This window comes from Adiantum capillus-veneris, chromosome 16 (genome assembly GCF_014529385.1).
Source record: "Adiantum capillus-veneris isolate H3 chromosome 16, ASM1452938v2, whole genome shotgun sequence".
NCBI lineage: Eukaryota > Viridiplantae > Streptophyta > Polypodiopsida > Polypodiales > Pteridaceae > Adiantum > Adiantum capillus-veneris.
Window position 1 is genome coordinate 112,463,166 of NC_140946.1, and position 24,673 is coordinate 112,487,838.

The 24,673-nt window shown below is 44.3% G+C and overlaps 1 protein-coding gene across 2 annotated transcripts in view; it reads left to right on the forward strand.

Moving 5' to 3' along the window:
• LOC147439661 (glycoprotein 3-alpha-L-fucosyltransferase FUT11-like) overlaps positions 1-17,044 on the forward strand; it is a 32,109-nt gene extending 15,065 nt beyond the window's left edge. The window contains exons 4-7 of one of the 2 annotated variants that reach the window (XM_086485482.1): positions 15,517-15,624; positions 15,712-15,868; positions 15,949-16,167; positions 16,252-17,044. In XM_086485482.1, the coding sequence (XP_086341608.1) occupies positions 15,517-15,624; positions 15,712-15,868; positions 15,949-16,167; positions 16,252-16,507 (740 nt within the window). In that variant the 3' untranslated portion in view covers positions 16,508-17,044. The remainder of the gene's footprint in view (positions 1-15,516; positions 15,625-15,711; positions 15,869-15,948; positions 16,168-16,251) is intronic. The other variant, XM_086485483.1, reaches the window with a different exon arrangement.
• The last annotated feature ends 7,629 nt before the right edge of the window (positions 17,045-24,673 follow it).

The window sequence follows — 24,673 nt, forward strand, 5'->3', positions numbered from 1 at the left end:
AGCGTAAATCACGGAATTTTATACAACTGCCATGTCAGTAATCAGCGGAAAATCCGGAGCGTCTGTACAGTTGCCACGTCATCAGTTTTTGTGCAAGTCTTGGTGCGTGTGTGTGTGGGCCCTGCTTTATTTTAATTCCTTTATGTCACTGGGGCCCCATCGGATAGGGTCCCCATAAGTTGGTAGGACTTCTTCTTTTGTTACTTGTTCTTCTTAGGGTTTAGGCCCCTCGGCCGAGATCTGCAAGTTGGCTCCATTCTTGAGGAGTTTGACACGTCAACATTTTGTGACGTCCCCCCCCCTTCTTGAAAGAAAGTAATCTTCCGCGATTACAGCATATCTGCAAAACAACTCAAGTTAGCGGTTCATTCCGAGGGACAATCAATTTGCTCTTTTTGTTGTTAAGGAGGTTGCTTCTCCTTTCCGCTCTTTTGATCAAGGAGTTGGCTTCTCTTTTCGTCCAGATCGGAACTCTTGATATTCGGCGTAGTAAAATTAGCCATCACACCCAGACCGCACTAATCTTCCACAGGTGTTTTGATGCACTAAAATTACATACCCATGCAATCTCATCCAATCAGGAACATTCAGCAGATGGCACATCACAATGCAACACAAGTGCTCACATATGCATGTTACAAGATAGAAACATAAAGGTGCCGATGAACACCCCCCCTGCAAATAACCATCTCGGTCTGGGCCATGAGCTGTTCAACGACTCCCTCATCACTCCTCCCGCAAATAACCTAAAAAGGTCCGGGCCATGAGATATAGAGGCCTTTGATAACCAAACGCCCCCCAGACCGTAGCTTGCGTCGTTTGGAGGTGCTGAGAGTGAGAACTGCTCAGACTTCTTAATACTCCCTTCGTAAATAACCTAAAAAGGTCCGGGCCATGAGCTCAAAGGAGCTCTGATACCACCGTCACAAGACGGGCACCACGTGCCAATAGAAAAGAATAGATTGAACAGACTTTTAGCACTTCAATAACAACTGAACTGGGAGAAAGAGACGACACGCGACACGAAGTGCGGAATTCCACCCCAGAGAGTATTGGCCCCAAACCTTGGCGCCCCTTTCGGTATTTCTTTATATTGCATCAACACAGTACAAGCCGGTACTCGAGACTTTGCACCTTTTCCTTGAAGCATGCCAAAGAATGAGCCCATGGCCTCATATTTAAAGGCCCTAGGCCCCAAAAGCAGTTTACATGAAAAGCCTTCAAACTCAAAAGCTTCTGGTCCAAAAGCAATGCCAAAAAGCTGTCAGCGTAAATCATGGAATTCCGTACAACTGCCACTTCAACAGTCAACGGAGTGTCTGTACAGCTACCACGTCCCAGTTTTTGCGCAAGTCTTGGTGTGTGTGTGTGTGGGTCGTGCTTTATTTTAATTCCTTTATGTCACTGGGGCCCCATTGGACAGGGTCCCCATAAGTTGGTAGGACTTCTTCTTCTGTTACTTGTTCTTCTTAGGATTTAGGCCCCTCGACCGGGATCTGCAAGTTGGCTCCATTCTTCAAGGCTTTGATATGTCAACAATTTGTGACAGTGGCTCAATGTTTCAAGCCATGGCTGGACCTCCCACAGGTAATAACCAGGGAACGTGTTTGGGACAATGCAAACAGGCATGGGTAACCCTATGTATGGAACGTAAGTGCCTTAACCAGGTTTTCAGGGTGCCTATGGTCAATTTCAAATGCCTGGAACAGAATTGGGTATGGCTGGTTTTTCGCAGTCATTTGCCCAAAATGTAGATATGACATGTAAAACAGGTGATGCGAGTGTTAGAATGGACAATCGTGGAGCACCACTATGTAGGCACCTGTTTATGACAAAGTGACCCCTTTGAGTCAGCCTAAGGATTACAAGGAAAGTGGGCAAGGAGTGAAGTTTGAAACTTTCAGGGGAACTGGGGATCAACTGAAGGCTTTGACCTTCATACAACACTTTTGAAGTGGATGTGATGAGAGAATGGCACGAGTTGAATGCTAAACAGTGTGCGAATCTGGAAGAGTACAATAAACAGTTATGGGCCGCACGCTGCGAGTAACCTCCTATAGGTTTGTGCCATTGTCAGAACAGATTAAGAATAACTGTTTCGGATTGCCCAAGAAAATCAGGGACTACTGCACAAAGACTGCTGTCATGAATATGGCTCATTTGATTGAGAATGCGAGAGTGGCGAGCAATCTGTTGAAGGGAAATTTATTGGATTTAATAGCTACAAGAAAGGGTCCCAAGGTAAACTGTTTTCAACCAAGACAATGTACCTCCCACAAAGAACCCCTCCACTGATGAAGCTGACACGTTTAAGAAGCAGTCTAGATCAAAAGAGGTATTCTTCTGGCAAATCTTTTGAAGAAAGGAAAGCTCTAAGAGAGGCCAAAAAATGCTACATTTGTGAAGAGGAGGGACATTTTGCTAATGAATGCCCACAAAAGAAGTCACAGGATAAGGATGACAAGTCATAGCATAAAGGAAAGAAGCCAAAGCCTAGTGCAGGACTTGTCTCAGATTTGGTTGGTGACCAGCCAAACATAGATGCCATGGAACTGTGTATAGCTTGGGGCAAAGTTAGAGACTAAATAGTGCTGCTTTTCTTTGATCCAAGAGCCCGTGCAAATTTCATATCACTAGAATTGGCATCAAGTTGGGCATTCGTGCAGAGGAGATTGGTATGACAGGTGAAGCAGGTTTGGCATGCCCAGGTCATTCCTTACTCCCATTTTGGGGAAGCTTCCTTTGCACATTCAGAGCTGTGTGGATGCGAAAGAGTTTCATATTATGCCACTTGAGGGCTGTGATGTGTTATTCGGTAACCCATGGTGTTACAGGTTGCATGCTATGGTGGATACTTACAACAAAAAGATTACCCTTGTACATAGAGGAAAGACCATAGTTACCAGGGAACGCCCCCTAGCCCCCGTTCCGGCGTTCCGGGGGGCAGTTCCCTTCTCGAACGTTCCGAAACGTCCCGGAACGTCTGACGTTTCGGGTGGCCAGTGCAAACCGGAACGGCTGTTCCGGAACGTTCCGGAAAGCCCCGGAACGTTCCGGAATTCCCTTGGAACGGCCAATGGCTACAAACAAATTTGGTAAAAATTGAAAAATTGAAGTAAATGTTTGGGCTTCTTTTTGAAGTGTGCAAGGCCTCAAGGACTCATAAAATGCACCCCCTCCCCCTTTCTCTCCACAAGCTAATCCTCAAGGCTCAAGCTCTCTCCCTCTCACACTCTCAAGATCTCTCCCTCTCAAGACTCTCTTTCTCAAGGCTCAAGGCTTTAGGCCTTCAAGCTCTCTTCCTCTCCCTCCCACTCTCTCAAATGTCTCCCTCTCCCTCTCACTCTCTCGAGTCTCTCTCTCTCTCTCATCATCTAGTCATAGCAAGGTTGAATGGTCTTCAAAATGAGTTTTTTGTGAGTATTAAAGTCAAAGCACTCTAATACTCCTTGTATTTAAACACAAGGAGCTAAAAAATGCACTATTTGGGTGTTTTTTATACCTCCCGTTCCGCGCCGTTCCTGTTCCGGACCCCTAGCCGTTCCCCCGTTCCGCGGGGATCCCGTCGCCGTTCCCGTTCCGCGTTCCGGGTAACTATGGGAAAGACTCACATCCTTGATGTAAAGCTTAAAGACGAGTCTGTTGCAGTTGTTTTTACTTTTGCTATTTCATTTGTAATAAAGAATCATCTTTCTGCATACTTGATCTTTGCAAAAGAAGTACCTGAAGTTATATCTAATTTGTCTACCTTAGATAAAGATAGGTCAACTTTTCTGAGTGGTTTCAGTGATTGTTTTTCAGACTCTTTGCGAGGGGAGTTACCTCCTGAGAGAACTGAGGATCATACCATAGATCTTGTGCCAGGTTCTAGTCCACCGAATAGACCACCGTACAGGGTTAGTGCAGCTCAACAGAAAGAGATTAGGTCAACGAGCTTTTAGAGCAGGGGCTGATTCAGCCGAGTTCATCCCCTTTTTGTTCGCCTGTACTCCTAGTGCAGAAGAAGGATGGTTCATGGTGCATGTGCATTGACTATCGCGCCTTGAATAATAATACCATCAATAATAGGTTCTCCATACCGAGGATAGATGACATCCTTGATCGGCTTGAGGGAGCATCACTGTTTACAAGGATAGACCTAAAGAGTGGGTACCACCAGATACGCATTAGGCCAGAAGATGTCCATAAGACTGCGTTCAGGACAACATTTAGTCTCTGAGAGTTTCTTGTCATGCCATTCGGTCTCACAAATGCTCCTGCCACGTTCAATAGAATGATGGACAAATATTTAGACTACAGAGAAATTTCGTGGGTACCTTCTTTGATGACATGATTGTCTACTCAAAGTTTGAAGAGGAGCATAGGGATCACTTAACCGCAGTTTTCAATGAGTTGCGCAAGAGCTGGTGCTTTTTAGCGGTTACCTAGTGATTACCTGCGGTCTCCTCGTTTTCCTTTATAGCATTCCCTAGTAGTTTTGGTTTTCCTCTTCCTCGTGGATGAGTTCCTCTGTAGCAAGAGTTTTGTTTATCCTCTTCAGCCTCTTCTTGCTCATCCTTAACCCTTCTGTGCAGTGATTGCTTCTCAGGACATCTTTTGATGGTGTCTAGGGCTTTTGAGTTACACCTCATACCTTTTTGGGTGCTTTGCTTCTTTTTCGCAGTTTGGAGGTGCCTATCATTCACAAGCTTTGGTGGATAGCCTCTCCCCCTCACCAGGAGGTTTTTTTTTTCCCCGTGCGTAGTTTTGGCCGTTTTGGCTTTGTGCCTTAGAGAGAGAGAGAGAGAGAGAGAGAGAGAGAGAGAGAGAGAGAGAGAGAGAGAGAGAGAGAGAGAGAGAGAGAGAGAGAGAGAGAGAGAGAGAGAGAGAGAGAGAGAGAGAGAGAGAGATTGTATTAATGTTTGTGAAAGGCCATGTTGACCTATGAGAAAAATATATGATGAACGTTGATGTTGTCCATGTTCATGTGATATCATGCATGAACTAAAAGAAAAATTGGTAAATGAGAGTGGACGGTGGGGCATTTACTACGGTGGTGGACTTTGCTTAAACTATAGGGGCTCTCAAAACAAAAAACTGGTAAAATGATAACGGGTCATGGGGCATATACTACACCGGTGGACTCTACTAAAATTGTGTATAGGGGCTCTCGCAATGCATCCGAAGCCTAATATCCTTTAAGTGTACAATATGCTCATTATGAAAGAAACTACTCCCGTCTTGAAGATATGCTAGAGTTAAGGATAAAATACATGGGATAGGGTGAGATGGCCTCTATGAGGAGAACTGAAAAGGAGATCCGGTGACGCTGCTTCTCTCACTGTGCCGTGCATTTAAATCTTTGTTGCATATCAAGGAGTCCAATGCCGATACTGTGGTCTAGGCAAGTGTAGTCTTTATATGCGAGATGGGGAGCTTACCTCTTGGATATCGATGACTCTACAACCTGGCAGTAGCACCTTGTTGAAGGCCTTTAGTGCTTTGACAGTCTCCTCTTCTTCAGTCCTCCAGTTTGAAAACTCCTGTAGCCACTCGTCCATGATTATCTAATAAAAGTCCGTGTGCTGAAAGAAAGACTAACATCTTAAACAAAATGTTGTAGTGAAAGTGAAAGTGGGGGAAAGACTAGAGACTCTCATAGTCAATACAAAGGTACACAAGTATGAGGGATGCAAGAAATTTAAGTTACTAAGAAGGGGATAATCCTCCAACTCAGAGTAAATCCAGCATTTGTCAGTGTCGGATCTCCTCGATGTCCTCCATGGACAAAAAAGCCTGAATGGGTATCGTGCGTGGCATGCCAAAATAATCCGAATGCTCCTCTGTATTATGTCTATGCTGGGATGCCCTCCTCTGTAATCGTGGATGCTTGGATCTCCGTAGGTCCATCACACGGTCAATCAGTTTGCCTTTGATGGAGGTAGGACTTGTTTGTCTAGCTGTCTAGTGTTGATGGCTGGCCTGAAATAGTCTGTAACTTGCCGCTGAGATTGCTCTCTGGTCGCCTCAACAAGCAATCTCTATGTCTCCTCAAGTCAAGCAAGAACAGACCCAAGAATCTTTGATCGTGGTAACCCATAACTCTGGAAAGTGGTCCAAAACCCTTATGAATAAGTAGTGGAATTGCCAGTGAATCTCATAGTATGCAGAGCAATGACATATGTAATGTAGCTCTGTCTCTGGCTCCCTATGGCATACACGACATACCCTAGCCTTAGCCAGAACTCCTCTATATCTGCCAGTCTCAATCTCAAGCTGGTGTGAGGATGTGTGTATCTGGCCAATAGCACGCCGCACCCCATATGATAAATGTGTATCCATATAGCTGGGCCTGACTACAAAGGCAGCTATCGTGACTTGGAGAAAATGTTCTCTGTAAAAAGCCATCTTCGTGCCCAACTCTTGAGTAGGCTCTATCCAAGTCCTCATGGTGTCCATCTGAATCAAGTCCTGGCGGGTAAGTCTAGTAATCTCTGTCCGTGTCACAATGAGAGAGAGGGCCTCCAAAGAGTACCGGAAGGAAGGGAGTCTGTCCATGCTAAAACCATGCATCTGGAACCAAGAAGTCATCTATCCATACTAGCAAGCCATGTCTCCCTGTAAGGCCAACTGCCAGGAAGACTCAAGAGCAAGCCGGGCATATCTGTTTCTGGGAAGGTCCCACAAGCTATGTATGAAAGAGACTGATCTAGTAAGTGCCGCAATCACCACTGGAGTGGCAGCTAGCTCTGCTCTAATAATCTCATGAGGTACTAAGGCCTTGAATCTAATCATCCGGGAAATCATAGATACCAAGGGCCTCTCTATCCCTTTCCATCCATTAGTGTTGCCAGCCGTGCCGCAACAACTGTAACTAACTTGGATACCCCAAGTTGAGAATCTGGCACGACACACGTAAGAGCAACTGAAAAACACTTAATACTTTAAATCACAACGGAGAGATATGACACGGCCCGGCGTAGTTCCATGCCGAGAGGTATTGGCCCCCGGCGCCCCTTTCAATATTTATTTTTATATTGATTCTGAGCAAAGTACAATGTCCGAGGTCCTCTGTCTGCTCAGTGCTCCCAAGCCAATCCGAGGAAGAGAGTCCTTGGCAACTCTTATAAAGGCCTCAGGTCCAAAAGCAGTATATGAAAAGCTTCAAGTTTCAAAAGCACTGGCCCCAAAAAGCACCAATGCTGCAAGCGTAAACAACGCCGCAATTGGCGGAAATACCATATAACTGTACCATGTCAGCACTCAGTGTATTCGCGGGTTATCGTACAGCTTGCCACGTCAGCAGTTCCTATGCGATTTGAGGTCCTTGCTTTATTTTTAAGTTCCTTGTGTCCCTTGGCCCCATCAGACGAGACCTCATAAGTTGGAACAACTTAAATTATTTTATCTGCCAGTTTCCTTAGGGTTTGTCCGTGTAGACATGCTACGTCGTCACTTTGTGACATACCCCCCTCTTGAAAGAATTGTAATCGCCCTTGATTACGCCTGCAAAATCAAACGTAAGCCAGAAACCAGTTCAATAGACACTGACTCTAAGCACTGACGCACTAGACACCACATATCCAGCACTCGCACAAAGGCGACAATTACTGAACATTCAAATCACTACTTGTGTTGAGATCTTGGATGAGAATCATGATTAATCGGCAATGTATTTAGCAATCACATCTAAATCTATCGCAGATCTCCACAGATGTCTCGATTGACTAAATCTTGTTACTATCATGTCAATCCCATCTCTCCGGAAAACAAGACCGAAATGCTGTAGTCATTCCGTCTCTCAAACAAGCACTCAAACACTACTCACATGAGAGAGCACATATATCAGATTCATTTCGGGAATTCCAAGTTGGAAGTACTTCTTTCATAAAGTCATACATCAGAATAGTATCAGCCCATTAGTATCCTTGAAATCCAAAGGGAAATCAGTGACTTTATCCATATAGGTAATCTGTGACGTGACAAAGGAGCAGAGTAACTCCCTCTTGTGCAGTCCTGTCTGCACCTGATTCAACCCTAATGATCGTCGGAATCTCTCGGAATAGTCGAAGCTAGACCAATAGCCTCAAGGTAAAGTTCCAGTATCTGAGGAGTATCTGCTAGGTCCTCCTCCATCCACTTCGCATCCAATGCCGAATAGTTCTTGAATTTAACTAAGAACTGCCGTATCACTTTACCTTTCACTTTCCTTTCCTTGTCTGTTCTCGAACGAGAATCTCCTCGCTCTCTTCTACTTCAGGTTGCTCCTCGGGCTCTCTGTTGACTGGTACCTCACCTTTGAAAGGTTTCAACAGACTCATATGAAAAGCATTGTGAATCTTCCAAGTATCTGGCAACTTTAGTATAAAGGATACATTATTAATCTTTTCTTGAATTTGGAAAAGATTATAGTATCCCATACTCATATTTGGAAAAAGCCGCTCCTTCCCCTTGCTTCCGTAGGCGTGCCACTGAATTGGCTATCTCAGATTGCTTGTCTATCTGTGGGTGGAACGAGGACAAGAACTGCAATCGCGTGCCAATGTTCTCCCAGATTGCCCTCCAAAACAAATCAGTGAATCGGGGATCTCTCTTCAAAACAATGGACTCAGGCATACCATGTAATCGGAAAATCTGTGAAACAAACAGTTTCGACAAGTGATCGGGCTTAATTGTCTTCTTTACTAGAATTAAGTGGGCTTGGTTATTGAATCTGTCGATGACTGTCCAAATGCCATCATGCCGACTCTGAGTCTTGGGAAGATAAAAAATAAAATCCATAGCGATGCTTTCCCAAGGACGGGAGGATATGGGTAAAGGTTGTAAGAGACCTGGTGCCTCATGCCTGTTAAACTTGACCTTTGGCATACTAAGCATCTGTGAACAAACTCGTCCACATCCTTTTTGAGCCTCGGCAGTAACGCTCAACACCCTTCAAGGTGGTATCTATGCCGCGATGGCTCGAAAAAGGTGGACAATGGCACTCTGTCAAAACCTTTTCCCTCAAAGGCTGTGTAACACACAACATCGAATATCGTGCTCGTTGCTGCTGACCCTCATGCTCGCCATTGCTACCTCCAGCTGCCCCCCCCCCCCCTCCCGCGCGCTACCATTAGCAGCCTGCCACCCCCCCTCTCCCGCCTCGCGCTTCTTTCGGCCTGCTCACCTGCCCCCTTTGCTGTGGGCTGTTTGCAGCCTATTGGTGAAGGATTTGGCAGATTCGCCCCCTCTTCGACTGCAGCAGACACAGAATGGCGGCCCTACTCCACTACAGAGGGACTCCTCAAAAGCCCCCTCGCCCGACCCCTCGGAGCTGACCCTTCAACTTGCTCTTTCAAGAGAAGAGCAAGCGAGCTTGATGGCCGAGGTGGAACGCTTGCAAGCCACCTCGGTTATCTGCAAGATTATTGGTACTCCACCCAGCCAAGGCGAGGTTCGGGATTTACTTCAGACTCGACTCCTCTCCGATGTGGGCAAGATCACCGATGTCTAGATCCTCGGGAGAGGGTATTATCAGATAGAGTTCGAGTCTCCAGAGATGTCGACCACGGTGATATCAATGAGCCCACTTGGTATCCGAGCAGCTCAAGCTTACTTCAGACAATGGCATCATGGTTTTGTGTGCTTGAGGAGGAGGCCGACTTGCCTATTTCGGTTTGCTTCCCAGGCTCGAGGAGAGAGTACCTCCCTCTACTTCCCAGGATTGGTTCCATGTTCGGGACAATTCTGGAGTCACCGCGCACTGCAGCTTCAGTTGCGGCCAAGGCTGCAGGTTTACCTACTGTGCGGGTTCTTGTTCGAGACACACTCCCTCTTGAAGGTGATACTGTTGCTTCGAGTGAGTGGCGGTTGGATTAGACAGAGTGTGGAGTATTCGGGTCTCCCCTCCGGAACCAATGCTTCATTTGCAGGTAGATGGGCCACTTAGCAAAGGCCTATCCTCTAGGAGATCTCGACCCACAGCGCATGCGCAGGTACCTAGGACACACAGGCTGGTACCTCAACAGAGGCCAGCGATCGGATAGCTGACGGTTGGCAGCAAGTGCCCGACCATCGTCGACAGGGGCGTGCTCGCCACAGTGCCCCCTTGGTGGCCGACCTCCTGCAGCTCAACATCATTGGGTTCCGGCAGGGAACCGTTTTGACCTCCAACAGGACCCCCCTGAGGAGGCTCCCTCCACCTCAGCTTCGCCATCTCCACACCCCCCCCTCCACACACACCTTTAGACGCTTCCATTCTGCCTCCCCTTCCTCCACCCACCCCCACCTCCCGCTCCTCTCTCCCCGGTGGGACCCTCAGCCTCATCACCCGACCCATCCCACACTCCTCAGACGCAAGAGATTGGACACATATCTACAACGAGATGATCTCTTGGTAGTGCTTTCGCTAGGAGTGGCATGGCTCGGGAGGGACAGCCCCACCTGAGGATGCCACTTCTGGTTCAGACCTCTCCTTTTGCAGCAGTTTCTCGTTGTTTGACCACCTTTGACATTCGTTGACGATGGGACTTCTTCGATTACAACTTCACACGCTTCCTGGGTGACTCTTCTCCCGACTTGGAGGATGCTTGCTTTCGAGTTTACGTTCTCTTTCTAGCAGTGCGAGGCACTGACGCTCTAGATACAGCAGTAGGTTTCTCCTTTCCGCTTTGCGGCAGGGATCATATAGAGTGGACCCTGCACACAGTTCTTGATTGACTCCAGCCTCCAGGTCCAGGCCATTGAGTTCTCACACCACACAGGGGACCTGGGGGTGACAGATGTGATACAGACACTTTGGCCTTTAGCCAAGTTTAGTGTGACGCCGTCGGATGCAGCAAGTTGCAAGCACATTGTGGTGCATTTGTTTGCTAACACTCAGAGCCCCCCTTGCTATGTATTTGTACATGAGGATTCTTGGACACAGGATGTAGCCCTACGGGCTGCATGCTCGGCCTGGGCCTGGATGGGACAGTCACTTCAGACGCGTTTGTCTAGAGGTCGTTCGGTGTGGATTACTCCCCATCCAAACCGGCCTCAAAGATAGCAAGGTGAGCTGCTGCTGCAACATCTATTTTTTTTTCACCGAGTCTATGAGGATTGTCCCATTCCATGAAGACTCATGTAAATTCTTTCATGGAATGTGCAGGGATTAGGAGGAAATTCTTTCATGGAACGTGCAGAGATTAGGAGGGCCCCATTTTCAGCGTCATTCCATGAAGACTCATGTAAATTCTTTCATGGAATGTGCAGGGATTAGGAGGGCCCCAGTTTTAGCGTCAAAGGAGGGGTCGGTTGCGTCAAGAGCTTCAACGATGCCTTGTGGGTGGTGAAATTAATATTTTTATACTAGAGGAGCATCATCTTTGTGAGAGCCGCATTAGACGATCAGATTTTGCGTGGTCGCTATGAGACATTTTGGTCAGCTACATTTGGACCTAGAGGTATCTAGGGAGGGGTATGTATGGCTATTGTGGATTCTTGGCAGTAGGCCATTGAGGGCAGAGGTATTATTGTGCCAGGTAGAGCTTAGTGGATTACTATGCAGGTTCAGGGTTGCCTCATGGGTTTCCTGAACATATATGCGCTCAATGTGGCAAGTGCACGAGCAGAGTTTTGGTCTCATGTTGTTGAGTCTCACTGTGACAGACAGATATGGGGGGGAGGTGTGTCCGACGCTACGCATCCCCGAGAGGTTCTTGCTCGATTTAGAGTTTAGAGAGCGGGTGGAGGCACTTTGGACAGAGAGCCTGGACACGCAGGATACCCCTGTTGGTAGAGTGGCCTCTGGAATAACACAGCTTAGCCGTTTCTACCTTCAAGAGTTTGCAGCTTGCTTGGCTGTAGCCCAGGAGGAGGAGAAGCGTCTTCGACGGGGCATTGTTTCCTTGTAGAGGATGCAGGAGCAACATCCAGACAGTGCTTGGTTGGAGGAGCAGATGCAGCAGGCTAGACATGAGTTGGCTAGCATTGAGGAGTGGCGTTATGAGTTTGCCTTTCATCAGCGGGCATCATAGTGAACCCAAGTGGGTGACAGAGTTATTGGGGAGTTTTTTGAGACAGTGGGGCCACACCATGTGCACACCAGTATTAGTCAGTTGAGGAGACCCGACGGATCAGTTGCTTCAAAGCCTGAGGATATGCATGCAGTTGCTACTGACTTTTATCGTAATCTGCTGTCAGCTGAGCCTCAGTCAGAGCGCCAGGATGCATGCAGAGAGGAAGTTTGGGCACAGCTGCCTTGCCTTGTTACTGAGAAGATGCGATAGAGACTTGAGCTTCCCCTCCAACTAGAGGAGCTCCATGAAGCCCTCAAAGCACCCCCCGAGGTAGCTGCCCAGGGGAGGATGGGTCGACTCCGAGCTTTTTCTTGGAGTATTGGGAGTTGCTTGGTTCAGATCTTTGCAGCGCATTCTAGTACGTTTTGCACACTGGCGAGATGCCTGACAACATGAGTGAGAGCTTGATCTACCTGATTCCCAAGGAGGGAGGCTCCTTGGATGAGATTCGATAGTGGCGACCCATTACTATCCTTAACTCATCCTACAAAATTCTAGCAAAGGCTCTGAGGTTGAGGATCCAGCCACTCCTAGAGAGCATTATACATGGGACCCACACAGGTTTTGTCAAGGAGCTCTAAGTAAGATGGGTTTTCTAGATGGGTTTTCTAGATGCTTGGATCAGAGGTGTGTGAGCTCTCTACAGGCGTGCACACAGTCAGGTGCTTTTGCCCTCTTGCCCCCTTTCTCTTTCTGTTCTATGCTGAGGCAATGAGCAGATTTTTGACTTCTCAGCAGGTTGGTTTGTATGGTCTTAAGCTTCCTATTAGGGCAGATGAGCTTCTTGACCATGAGTTTGCCGACGACTTAGCCTTGTACTTGAGTCTTGGAGGGCCAGGAGGCCAATCTGCACAGGTGTGAGCAGGCTCTTGAGGTGTTCTGTTGTGCATCAAGTGCCTGAAACTAGCCTGTCCTGCTGCTCATATATCCTGTCTTCCTGCCCATCTGCTTAGCTGCTGCTCGAGAATGGATGTGTAGAACCATGCTAATGTGTGACCGATCATAATAGTACGGTAGTTCCCAAGCTCCATTGGGTTCCTACCTTTAGGATAGGCACAATAGTAGACAAACTTCAAGTCTCAGGCAGGCCCTCGCACATAGCACGGTTGAACATCATAGCCATAAGCTCTGCAAGCATATCTGTGGCATGAATAAAATGCTCGGCCGCTAATCCCTCATGATCACAAGGCCTCCCATGCTTCATCCTGTCAATGGCTTTCTTTTCCATCTCCGTTGTAAAGAAAACATATGCATGTGGGCATGGCTCTGGTGTATCCGATAGAGGTTGCTGACCTGACATTGTATATAGGGATGCTGCATATGGGCCCCACACCTCCGGAGAAGTAATAGCTAGAGCTGGAGAGGATTCATGAAAAAGCCGCTAGAATCCTGACTCAAAAATAGCTGGTATAACTCCTGCTCAAGGCTAGCCAAAAAGGCCCTCTTCTTTCGACGTACTAAACGCCCGAAGGCAATACGTGGTTGTCTATGAGTGATGACTCCTAGAGAAACCTGTCTTTGTAGTCGGGCTCTCAAATCTCTGCACTCCTCATCATAGCAACTGTTCTGGGGCATAGTCCCAGAACGGCGTCTCTGCTCGGGCTGTGTATGTGGATTAGCCTCCCTAGCCACATCCCGTAGAGCCTCTATTAGAATATGGGTGAGCTCCTCCAAAGGTCGCCGTGGATCCTCTGTGTATAGGCGTCTATAAATCCCATCCATGTAAATAGAGTCCGTCTCCGAAGTGACAATATATCTTGGTGAATTGGAAGGAGATGTCTAATGTCAAAAGGGCATGGTCCACTGCTACCCCCATGGGCCGGGGTCCAATTTTGAAGTCCTCAATATGGGAAAGAAAGCTCGGTGTGGCCATAATATAATCCACTGTGCTAGCCCCGTGACGATGTGGGAAGCAAGTAAACCAGGTGGTTGATGGGAATCTCTGTAAGCCATTAAGTATGGCTAACCCATGTGCGGTGCCCATATCTAGCAAGTATCTGTACATTCTGTATCTTGTGAGCGGCAATCCAGCCCATCCCTAGAGAACTCCCATATGTCATCATCAAGCACAGAGAAAGGAGACTCTCCTTTAGGTGACGCATAGGTTGATGTACTTGGAGCAAAGTAGCATATGGAAATATAGAGAAATCTACTTGTGTCAGCCTTCAATCTCATGTACATGTACATGGCATGATCGTCTCTCTGAACAATATGTACAAGTGACTACAAATTTCCCTTAAAAGGATTGCTAATCGCCCCCCTTCCCCCCCGACATGTACTCAATGAGCTATTTCCCATCTATATTCGGGGCTTGGTGAGTCTCTAAATAGAATACAATATCCCTGTCTCGAAAGGTGTCCTCTAGGCACCCACATCAGGCTTGAGAGACCCATTGCAGTTCCACACTGCTATTTTAAGTTCGGTCCCATAGGTCTCCAACCGTCATGTGGAGCGTCGCTCCATAATAACCACCTTCCCTTCTCTATAGAAGGCTATCTTTCCTTTTTCCCCTGCCCCCCTAATCTCTGGCATAACTTCCTGCATGCAGGCAAGCTGTGATAGAGTGAGATCATCGACAAGGAATATGCCAGTCTTCTTTAATGTGGGCCTTTTCTTCAAAAACTCTTTCTTCGCCTCAATAGTGGGGAAAGTGCAAAATGTCTCTCCAACACCTCCACTTCTTTTACCAACTCTCCATGCTTTTGTGTGCGTTGGTTTATCTATTCCCATCAACTCCATGAGCTCCCTTACTTCTTGCTCTAGTTTATCTCGATCTTTTAGACCTTTAACTCTCACATGTACAGCACGTGAGCATCTCCATTGTTCCTCCTCTAGTGTCATGTTAATGATGGTTGGTGTGGGGGTTGATGCCTCCTTCCCTTTTCCTTTCTTGGCGACCTGTATCCGCTTCTTTGTTTCATCCATCTTCTTTTGCGTCTTGGTGATCACCTCCACCCATGTAGATGTCTTTGCTTCATGTTGATTCTCATCCTCTTTGATCGCCTGCGCTTGCTCCTTGATGACTTTGAGCTCTTCAATCACTGAGGGCTGAAGTTCTCCTTCTTCGAGTGCCCCTCTTGTATTAACTTCAGCCAGCTCTTTTTTAAGGACCAATAATACCTCCCCTTTGAGCACGTCGATTTCAGCCCTCATGTCCTCTTTCTCCTCTTTCCATTGTTCCTCTTTGCTAGCTTGCATTTGGAGGAGACCTGCCTTTTCCTCCCTGCAACCTTCCATCTCCGCTTTCCACTCCATCTCTTTTCCATCTTTGTGAGCCGTTTGTGTGTGAGCATGAAAGTTGCCTTCAGCGTCCTAGGGGGTGTTTTGTCATGTGGAGAAGCCATCATTTTGCTTCTATCTTTTCACACAGGTGTGCTACCCTGAATAGGCGGGGCCGCTAGGGGCTGGGGGAGACAAGGAGGAGAGAGAGAGAGAGAGAGAGAGAGAGAGAGAGAGAGAGAGAGAGGTCTGAGAATTGAGAGACATTTTGTATGGTTAGCAGTCAATAAGTTGGAGACTTTACGTGATTACAAGTTCAGTTTGGCGTTCGAGAACTCTAATGAAGATGATTATGTTACGGAGAAGTTTTGGCAGTCTCTTGTAGCAGGTACTCTAATAATTATCTTGCTTGTGAAGTCTATGCCATCTCTATGAGAAAGGAACGTGTCTGAGTCATAGTTTTGTAGCACTTCAGGATCAATACCGGTTGTGATTGGCGCACCCAATATTTATGATTTTGCACCCTCTCCGAAAGCAATTCTACACATAAAGAGTGTCAATGACATTGAGGATGTAGCAAACCAAATTATGCACCTTGCAAGTCACGAGGATGCATATAATGCTTCTGTAAGGTAAAAGATTTTTTCATTTTATCTTTAAGAGGATTCAATGAAGCCTAACTTCTGACAACAAAATGATGGATCTGGAGCAGTTGGAAATATGAAGGCCCCTCAGATGCATTTAAGGCTTTGGTTGATATGGCGGTGGTGCACTCTTCATGTCGTCTATGCATTCATCTAGGTACAAAGTTGAGGTTGGAAGAAGACCGTCAGCATAAGAGACCTTGTAAATGTAAACGTGAATCAGTCACCACATACCATCTCTTTGTAAGAGAGAGAGGCAAGTTCAAGATGGAGTCTGTGTTTTTAAGGCAAGTTCATTGTTGTTTGGTTGCTTTTTGCTATGTTATTTGCCTCGAATGTGTTTCCAATGATGGGTCTCTGCGTGTATTCAGGTCCAGCAATCTCACTGTGGCTGCGCTTCATGAGGCTATTCTTTCAAAATTTGCATCCTTAAACTATGTGCCCATTTTTAAGTCAGGACGGCCGAAAGCTATCCAAGGTGACGACAAGTTGAAGCTTTACAAGGTCTATCCTGTTGGGATGACTCAACGTCAGGCATTGTACTCTTGGAAATTTGAAAGCAACAGACATCTTCAAGCATATGTGGAGAAAAGTCCATGTGCAAACCTTGAAGTTATTTTCGTGTAGCTTCCACATTGTAAGCAGCTGTTTGTTGGCAGAAGCTGGAGTAATCTTTGGCAATCACCCTGACCGTTGGCATTAGAACACCAAGCTGTCAAGAAAGACCCTTCCCAGCCTCCACCGTGCGGTGTACTGCAATATGGCTAATTCATCTACCTTGGAGTGCTCAAAGCTGGTTGAAAAGCGTCCGTGGCTCTCTCATTCATTGTCTGTGGACAGCCCATGTGCTCCAAGTAGCAATACCATTCATTGTATTTGACAGTGTCTAGCAAATTTTGCCACAGCCCATTCTTGGGGCATAGATACACATGCATCAGATCATCAAATTTTCGCCCTGAGTACATGAAATAAGCCCGTCTGCAAGAATTTTCAGAGATCTGTTTGTGTGTGTTCCGGCTAAAAGCTGTTTTTAGCCTTGGTGGTATACAGTTGTTAACAGAGCACCTTTAAATTGTTTGGTGACTAGAATGTAACTAAAAGACTCTTGAAGACTAATGTCTTGTAAGATGGTTATTGTCAATCAAAATACTGTTTATTACTTCAGGACATGTCTTGTATGTAGCGACAATTTTCCTTTAAAAAGCCATGTTATGCTCACTTGGACTGGCTATTCGATCTCTTTGGTTGTCTTATCGAAAAATTTTGCCTTTTAATTGTGCCTTTTGGCGTGCAAAGCAGACTCTTCAGTACAGATTTTGAACTTCCCTTTGTTGTGCATATGTTATTAAGCTCTTTGTGCACAGGCTAACTATCTCTATATTATTGAAGATTCACAAGAAAAATGGTATGTTAGAGAGAGAGGGTTAAAATGACTCTACTTTCAAGGGTTAACACTAAGTTTCCTTGACTTGCAGTTTTTCTTAGCTTCAAATTTAGATTAAGACTTGATTTTTTTAAAAAATTGTACGTGGGTTCACAATAGACCTAGTTCTTTTGCAGGCATGCCAAACTAGGCCTATGCAGTATGTCTCAAAGGCAGTTCATGCTCTCTCTCCTCTTACAAATCCCTAAAAGTTATCTCTTCATTTCCCCTAGAATTTCTCCACACACACAAACTCATTGTGCAGTTTTTTAATTCACACCAACACTTGGGATGCTGAATGAGCTTGAATTTTTCGACCTCAAAATATCATTGGCACACGAACCTCAAGAGAGATGGCAGAGTACAGAGCGGGTCACTCGGTGTACAAGCCTTATAAACACAAGAAGTTTTGGACAAATTCTCACAATAATTCCCACATTGTGACTTACCTCAACATCATGAGCTTCTGTGAGGGAGGCACTGCATACCTAGCTAGGTACGATTGGGGGCAAGGGACTGCCAGCCCGGTGGGAATGTGCATCAGCGAGTGCATGCATGTGCACGCACATAGGCGTGTGTATTTATATATTTGTTTTAACTTTTTGATTTTCAAAAAACTAATTTTTTTTAAAAAAGAAATAAAAACCGTTCTAAATTTTATAAAAAAATAGTGAAAACATCTAAAAAAATTTAGATTCACAAGAATTGTGAGGCAAAACAAAAAAGCTCTCTGTGTGCTTTGAAAATAGGGGAGTGGAAACAACCACAAGAGGAAGCTCTATGATAGAAATTCTTCAAGAAGACACTAAGCAAGAGGGAAATAGAGAAAGGAGGAAACAACATGTGTCACTTGTTTATAGACACCCACAAGATACCAATTTTGGCCCAATTCTATCATCATGACCAAATCCTCCACCACGAATACTACCCTTTATTTCATATATTTAATATCTAATACAACTTGAGGTGGGGAAAGAAATGTTCCAATGAAAATTATGCCTTGTTTATCAGTTCTGCATTTCCCTTTATTGATTCTAAGGAGTTTTGTGCTTCTAAATTAGAAAAGCCTTGGGTTCATCAAGGGGTGATCTTGCAATTTAATGTGTGTGCACGTGCATGTCATGCTACTCTTTAATTATATATACAAATAACACAAAAGATCACCAAATAGTTTTAAGAGACCAATGACCAAAGCCAATGATGATGACTATACAAAACCAAAACCTCATTCAAAGTTGAGGAGGTAGATTTGTATTTATCCAACAAATACATCTGTACATCAACTACTCCTTTAAAAAAAAAGGAGTGTCCTCACTTGCATCCGTACAACCAAGCCCAAAGCTATGAGAGTTTCAAACCAAAAGCAACAATTGAAGGAAGGGAAATGCATGGAAATTATCCTTGCCGATGAGGTGTGTGTGTGGGCATCTACGTGCATGAGCTTTGACTAGGATGACTCTGAAAGCAACAATCAGAGCGTAGCCCAATCTCTGATACCATTTAAACAATGAAACATCATGTTAGACTTAGAAGTGTATGACATGAGTTAATAGACCCAATCCGTTTGTTATACATGTCATTTTTTAAACCAAAAGATAAATTATTGTACATGTTTATTCATTTTAGTGTCCATTGAAGCACTCTAAGAAATTAGATTTGTTCACTTTATTTATTTATTTGTAAAGTTTCCATTGAATCACTCAAGAAAACTTGGTTAGAGCTCTTAAGGAGGTAAAGGGATCTTGGTAAACCAGAAGCTAACAGGTAGTGGTCTTCTTTTTACTACAAATAACCATATCAATATAATGTCAGTCCCCCCAAGTATAGCTCCAAAGGCTAACAGGTAGTGGGCTTCTTTATGCTACAAAATAACCACACCAGTATAATGTCAGTCCCCCCAAGTATAGCTCCAATGTTTGAAGACCATTGAAGGATGTGTAATTGATTTCATAAGCTGAGTATTCTTAGTCTATATAACTTTATTTTTTACATCATCCACCTACAATACTCTATATGTAACATTCAATTGGCCAAGTTGAATTCTTCAGGACAAAAAGCCACACTAGCTATTGCTCTCTCTACCAACAAGAACTAATACCAAAAAGTACCAGCACCAGAAAGCCCCTAGGCAAGCCAATATAATCTAAAACTTTTTAGACTAGTAAGCAATCACATGTAGCATCTATTCAACAACAAGAATATACCAATTTAGTAAGGTAAGCTATTCTCAGTAGGAAGAAACCAATGAATTTACAGATGTCATTCAACATATGGGATCAATACCAACTGTTGAACCAATGTTTTTAGGTATAGTAGTACACTTATCCAAAAGAAAAAAACATCTCTACAACCTAACATCCTTTGGATCTAAAAATTTTCAGCCCAAAGAGGGACTACCTACAATCTATATCCCTTGGAACCATACTATAGTTTAGTAAAAAACTGTCAACATAGGAGTAATGCCTGAGGAAATGAATAGACCATTCATCCATTATTTTTTGAGAAGACTTTCCTACCAAGTGGTGTTTCAATCACCAAATTACCACAATTTTAATTGCAGCTAGCCCACCTTTATAGTTAATCATAATCAAATTTAATTCAACCAAGTAGTGTACAATTATGTGTAAAGAGACATATGGTACCACAACCCAAAGATGTGAGCTGCACATTTTGAGCCTTTTTGGATTAGTAAGACCTACAACTTAAAATCATTAAGTCAAACTAGTCCAAAATAGGGCTAGTCACATATCTCTGACTCAATTTTGAGCTTTCTCGGGTCAGTAAAACCTACAACTCAAAATAATCAAGTTGAACTAGTCTAGAATAGGGGTATTCCTTGACACCCTAGTTGAATATTTTATGCAAATTCCAACCAAGGTAAACTAATTGGACTCCAAAATATTGATTTACACTATATTTCATGAAGTATATTCATTATTTCTAGTTTATTCTCCATGTAGGAAAAAGCCATACCTACCTAATGAAAATCATTTACATTTTAAAAAACAACGATGCATAAGTACGCAGGTTTTCAGTTATGAATTTTAGCACAAGAGTACTTATGGGAATTATTACTAAAGATGACCACAAGATTTTTGATTGGCATTTATTTTGCCTATACGCAATTTCTATTATGTTTTGGACGTGGATATTCTCTTTTAGGCATTTGTTTTGCCTCTATGGATGAGCAATGATTCGTTTATGGTGGGGTTTGATTATTCTATATTCATGCAACATTGATGTTTTTTATTATCTGTAGAAGATAAAGTCATCCACCACAACTAGCCAAATCAAGTGGCATTTATTTTTCTTGATTTTATAGTAGTTTATGGACTAAGGACAAGGTAGTCACAATATGTCCCAAGATGGAGAGAAAATAAGCATCTTACATCTATTACAGTGTCTTTGCCAATTTCCCAATAAATTTGGGTTAATTATATGGCTAAGAGCAATTAGAATGTGTGCTTCTATCTCTACTTATTAGCACTTCTATTGCAGAATATTATCCATATATCTACGGGATAGTATACTATGAGATGATATGATGTATGTTGAGTGTATCTTGAGCAATGTACAAACCAAGATCATTTTCACTACATCAAGGCACTACATGTGTGTGCAGTAGATGTTTATCTACTTTAGTTTCCTTCACGTCAATGTTTCTCTTTCAAAATATTTAGGTGCATTTATGGCTATGAGAAAGTACAAGTTTTGCGGCTAATTTTGAGTTTTCTTATTATCATAACTACCACAAGACACTATTAGTGTGTAATTTTCATACCTAGGATCAATTTTGGCTCCTCAAATTGGGGGCAACACCTAGCCATAAGGTGGCACACAAGATTGTAGGTTCAAGTATTGTGTAGCCATGATTGGGCACACTATACTATTCCTCGGATTGTGGAGTTAAGAAGTTTAGGGATCCCATTAAGTTAAGCAGAGATACGCCACAAAAGGCTCTTCTTATTTTCCAAAGAATAGCACTAGTTCTGGGATTTACTCCACATGTTGAGGGTAAATGTACCCATGAGATTAGAACCTAAGTGCCAACCTTTATGTGTCATAGGCAAGTCCAAATGCTAAACAATCAATTGACTGATCTGTATTAGACATATGCTTACTGTCTATCTCAACACGGGGCCAATGGTAAAGGGGTCCAAAAGAGAGATGATCTGTCAAAGAGCAAGGCTAGCCAATGGAGCTAAAATAACTTAGGGTTAGCCTCATTAAAGACCTCCAAAGGTCATTGTTAAAAAGTCCTTTGACCTTAGGTAAGCTAGGGTTGAGCTTGAGGTGGGAACCCGGCCCAAGCTTGAGGTGCTTGTCGTTTTTGATGACTAAGGTGCTTGAGGTTCTTGTCTTGCTTGTGAACACTAAGGTGCTTGTCGTGCTTTCCGACTAGGGAACTTGAGATTCTTTTGGGAACATTACCCAAGCTTGAGGTGCTTTGCCATGCTTGTTGACTAAGGTGCTTGAGGGTAAGGTGGTCCACAAAGTCAACAACTATCCCTACAAGGAGGGGACGAGCCCTACAAGAGGGGGCTAGAGAGAGAACACACACACCCTCACACAAGGCAAGCTTGGTACAAAGAAATCATTTAGGACACTTGTCGAGGTCCTCTTCATGTTGCCCTCATGGTGTGCCTAAAGCCGATTGGTTGGCCCCCCAAGGGTTCCAATGATAATTTAGTAGATTTGATTTATTGTTTTTGCATTTATCAAGTCCTCTCTCTCAAAGGGGAAAGGGGGACACATATCCCAAGACTACCTTTGTTGCTTGTAATGCATCCTGCATGTGATTGGCCACTCTTGCAGGGGTTCAATGAGCTTCAAGCTTGAGCTACAAGGGGGTGGAGCGGGGGGTTGACCAAAGCAAGAAGGGGGACTAGCTTTGGGGGTATACTCTACCACACACACTCACACATACTCTCATTGTGTGAAGTGCAAAGTGCAAGAGCTCCAACTCCTTCTCCAAGCTAGTAGAGAATTTGAGAGCCTACACCAACACTCTTGGATATGGAATGCGAATCCAACCAAGAGCCATGCTTCAATGATTAAGCTTTCCATCTTCATTACTATACTATTATGTATGCTAGCAAGAAGAGTGGTGATAAGTGAGGAACTACTTCTTTCTCCTATTGAAAGTTTCTTCTTCCTCTTCCCTACCCTCATTCCCTGCTTCGAAGGTGTTTGAGGCCTTGGGACTGAGGCTTGGGATAGTCAATGCTTTTTGCAAAGTTCATGTTATGCTCGTGATGCATGAAGCTTTCCATTAGCATCACCTAGGTCAGGTCACAAGGAACACAAAGATTGTAATGTACCAAGTCTCTCTTGATGGGAGAAACTATAATACAAATGCCTATAGGAGGGGGGACCGGCTCCACATAAATCCACTCCTCAACTGCTGTCATGTTCTCTAAACTCTCTCTCTTGCAAAAGTATTGTTCATGCCAAGTTAATTAAGTATTATGTTTATGTTGCTACCATCAATTAAGTTCACCCTCTATGCTTTCAAAGTAATCTCACAAAAGTGCTTTCTCTAATTTCCTAATTCCGCTACTCTCAAAGTTCATAGGCCATTTCCATTACATTGGTATTAGAGCATTTGGTTTCTCTTTCTTGCTTAAGAAGAGAGGTCCTTAAGTAGTCTATTAATGGTTTATTTTTTTAATTATATTAGGGTAAGTGGGACTGGGATCTATTATTGGTTTTGTTGAGCCCACTATGTGGGAGATGGTGCACACCTTGGGAGCTTTGGTCTTAATAATGGATTCTTTTTAGACTTGCCTATGGATTTACCATTATTGAGCCATAAGAAGTCTAAAAGGAGCTATCCCTTGGCAACTTTGCAAATTAGACCCACTCCACTACTCTCTATAATTAACCAATCCGAGCCGTGGGTGTAGATACTTAAGAGCTAATTTTCAAAGGCTAAAAGGAGTCGCAACTAAGGTTTTAAATTGCCAAAGAATACACTAAGTAAGCACACAAATTTGGTTAACATGGCTCTGACAATAACCAAGAGAGAAGAATGAACATTGACAACTTTGATTTTTCACATGAAGGTGCTAATGGTGATGCCCCCATGTTTGTCAATTATCATGTTACTAGGTTGCAGCAAGCTATGGGAAACCCTGCTTTCCAAGTCGAAGTTACTCAACAATGTCGTGCTTATGGGATTTCCCTTCCTCTCCAAGAGGAGAGAGAGGTTATGAGGCCTCTTGATGAGACCCCCAAAAGAAGACTCTCTCCCATATAAGAGGAGGAATCCAAAGAACAAGAAAGCAATGAATCCCAAAGTTGCTATGAAGAAGTCTCGCAATGAAGACAGTGGTCTAGACGATCGCCAACTCCTCCCAAGAGGGAACGGTCAACCCACGGTCCTTCTCCTCGTCAATCTGAAAGGGAAGAGAGGAAACAAAGTAAGAAAAGGGCAAGAAGTAGATCACCCTCTTATCCTTCTTCTTCACCGTCCCCTTCTTCCAATGAAAGCTAGGGCTATTCTCCTAGAGAATACAAGAGGGGAGGACATCGCAAAGCATACCCTACATGGCGAAGATCACAAAAGCTCAAGAAGTTCAAAGAGGGAGGAAAGACTATCTCTTTTCTCACCTATGATGGCACCTTTGGTGCCACCGACAAAGTATTGGCCTTTATCCCAACAATTTGATGCGGCCTTTGGAGAGGAGGGCTTCACGGAGTCCTCCAAGATACACCATGTAGCTATACACTTTCAAAAATCAGCTCGTCAATGGTGGGCTAGCCTTTGTGGCAATAGCGAAGCCCCAAAGACATGGAAAACTCTACGAGTTTCCATCATGAAGCAATTCCTTGCAAGCGATGCAAAGGACAAAGTGCTTATTGAATGGTGCAGTTTGAAGCTTCTCTCTCATGAGTCTATTAAAAATATGTAGACATGTTTTGGGATTTACATCTCAAGGCTCCTATCTTCCAAAGGATAGACTTCACCGAGCAAAAGCAACAATTCTGTGCGGGATTACCTGAAGAGATGGCCGAATATGTCAACTCTCAACGGCCCAGTTCTATCATCGAAGTAATCTACCACACCATGGTTGTTTCGCGCATCAATTTCCAACAAGGGGCTAGAATCAATGTCAAGCCCATGGAAAACAAAGACAAGAGTGATGCAAAGGGGGAAACCAATGCCCAAAATTCCTCCCAAGGCAATTCCAACAACAACAACAACAATAATCGATCCGAGGAGAAGGGAGTTTACAAAGGTAAAAACAAACCCTCTCCTGAAGAGCTTGAAGCTTTTTGCAAGGACCATAAATGTTTTAAGTGTGGGGAGCAAGGACATGGCTATTGTTCTTGCCCCAAGAGAAATGCTTGCAATGAGACTCCTAGAG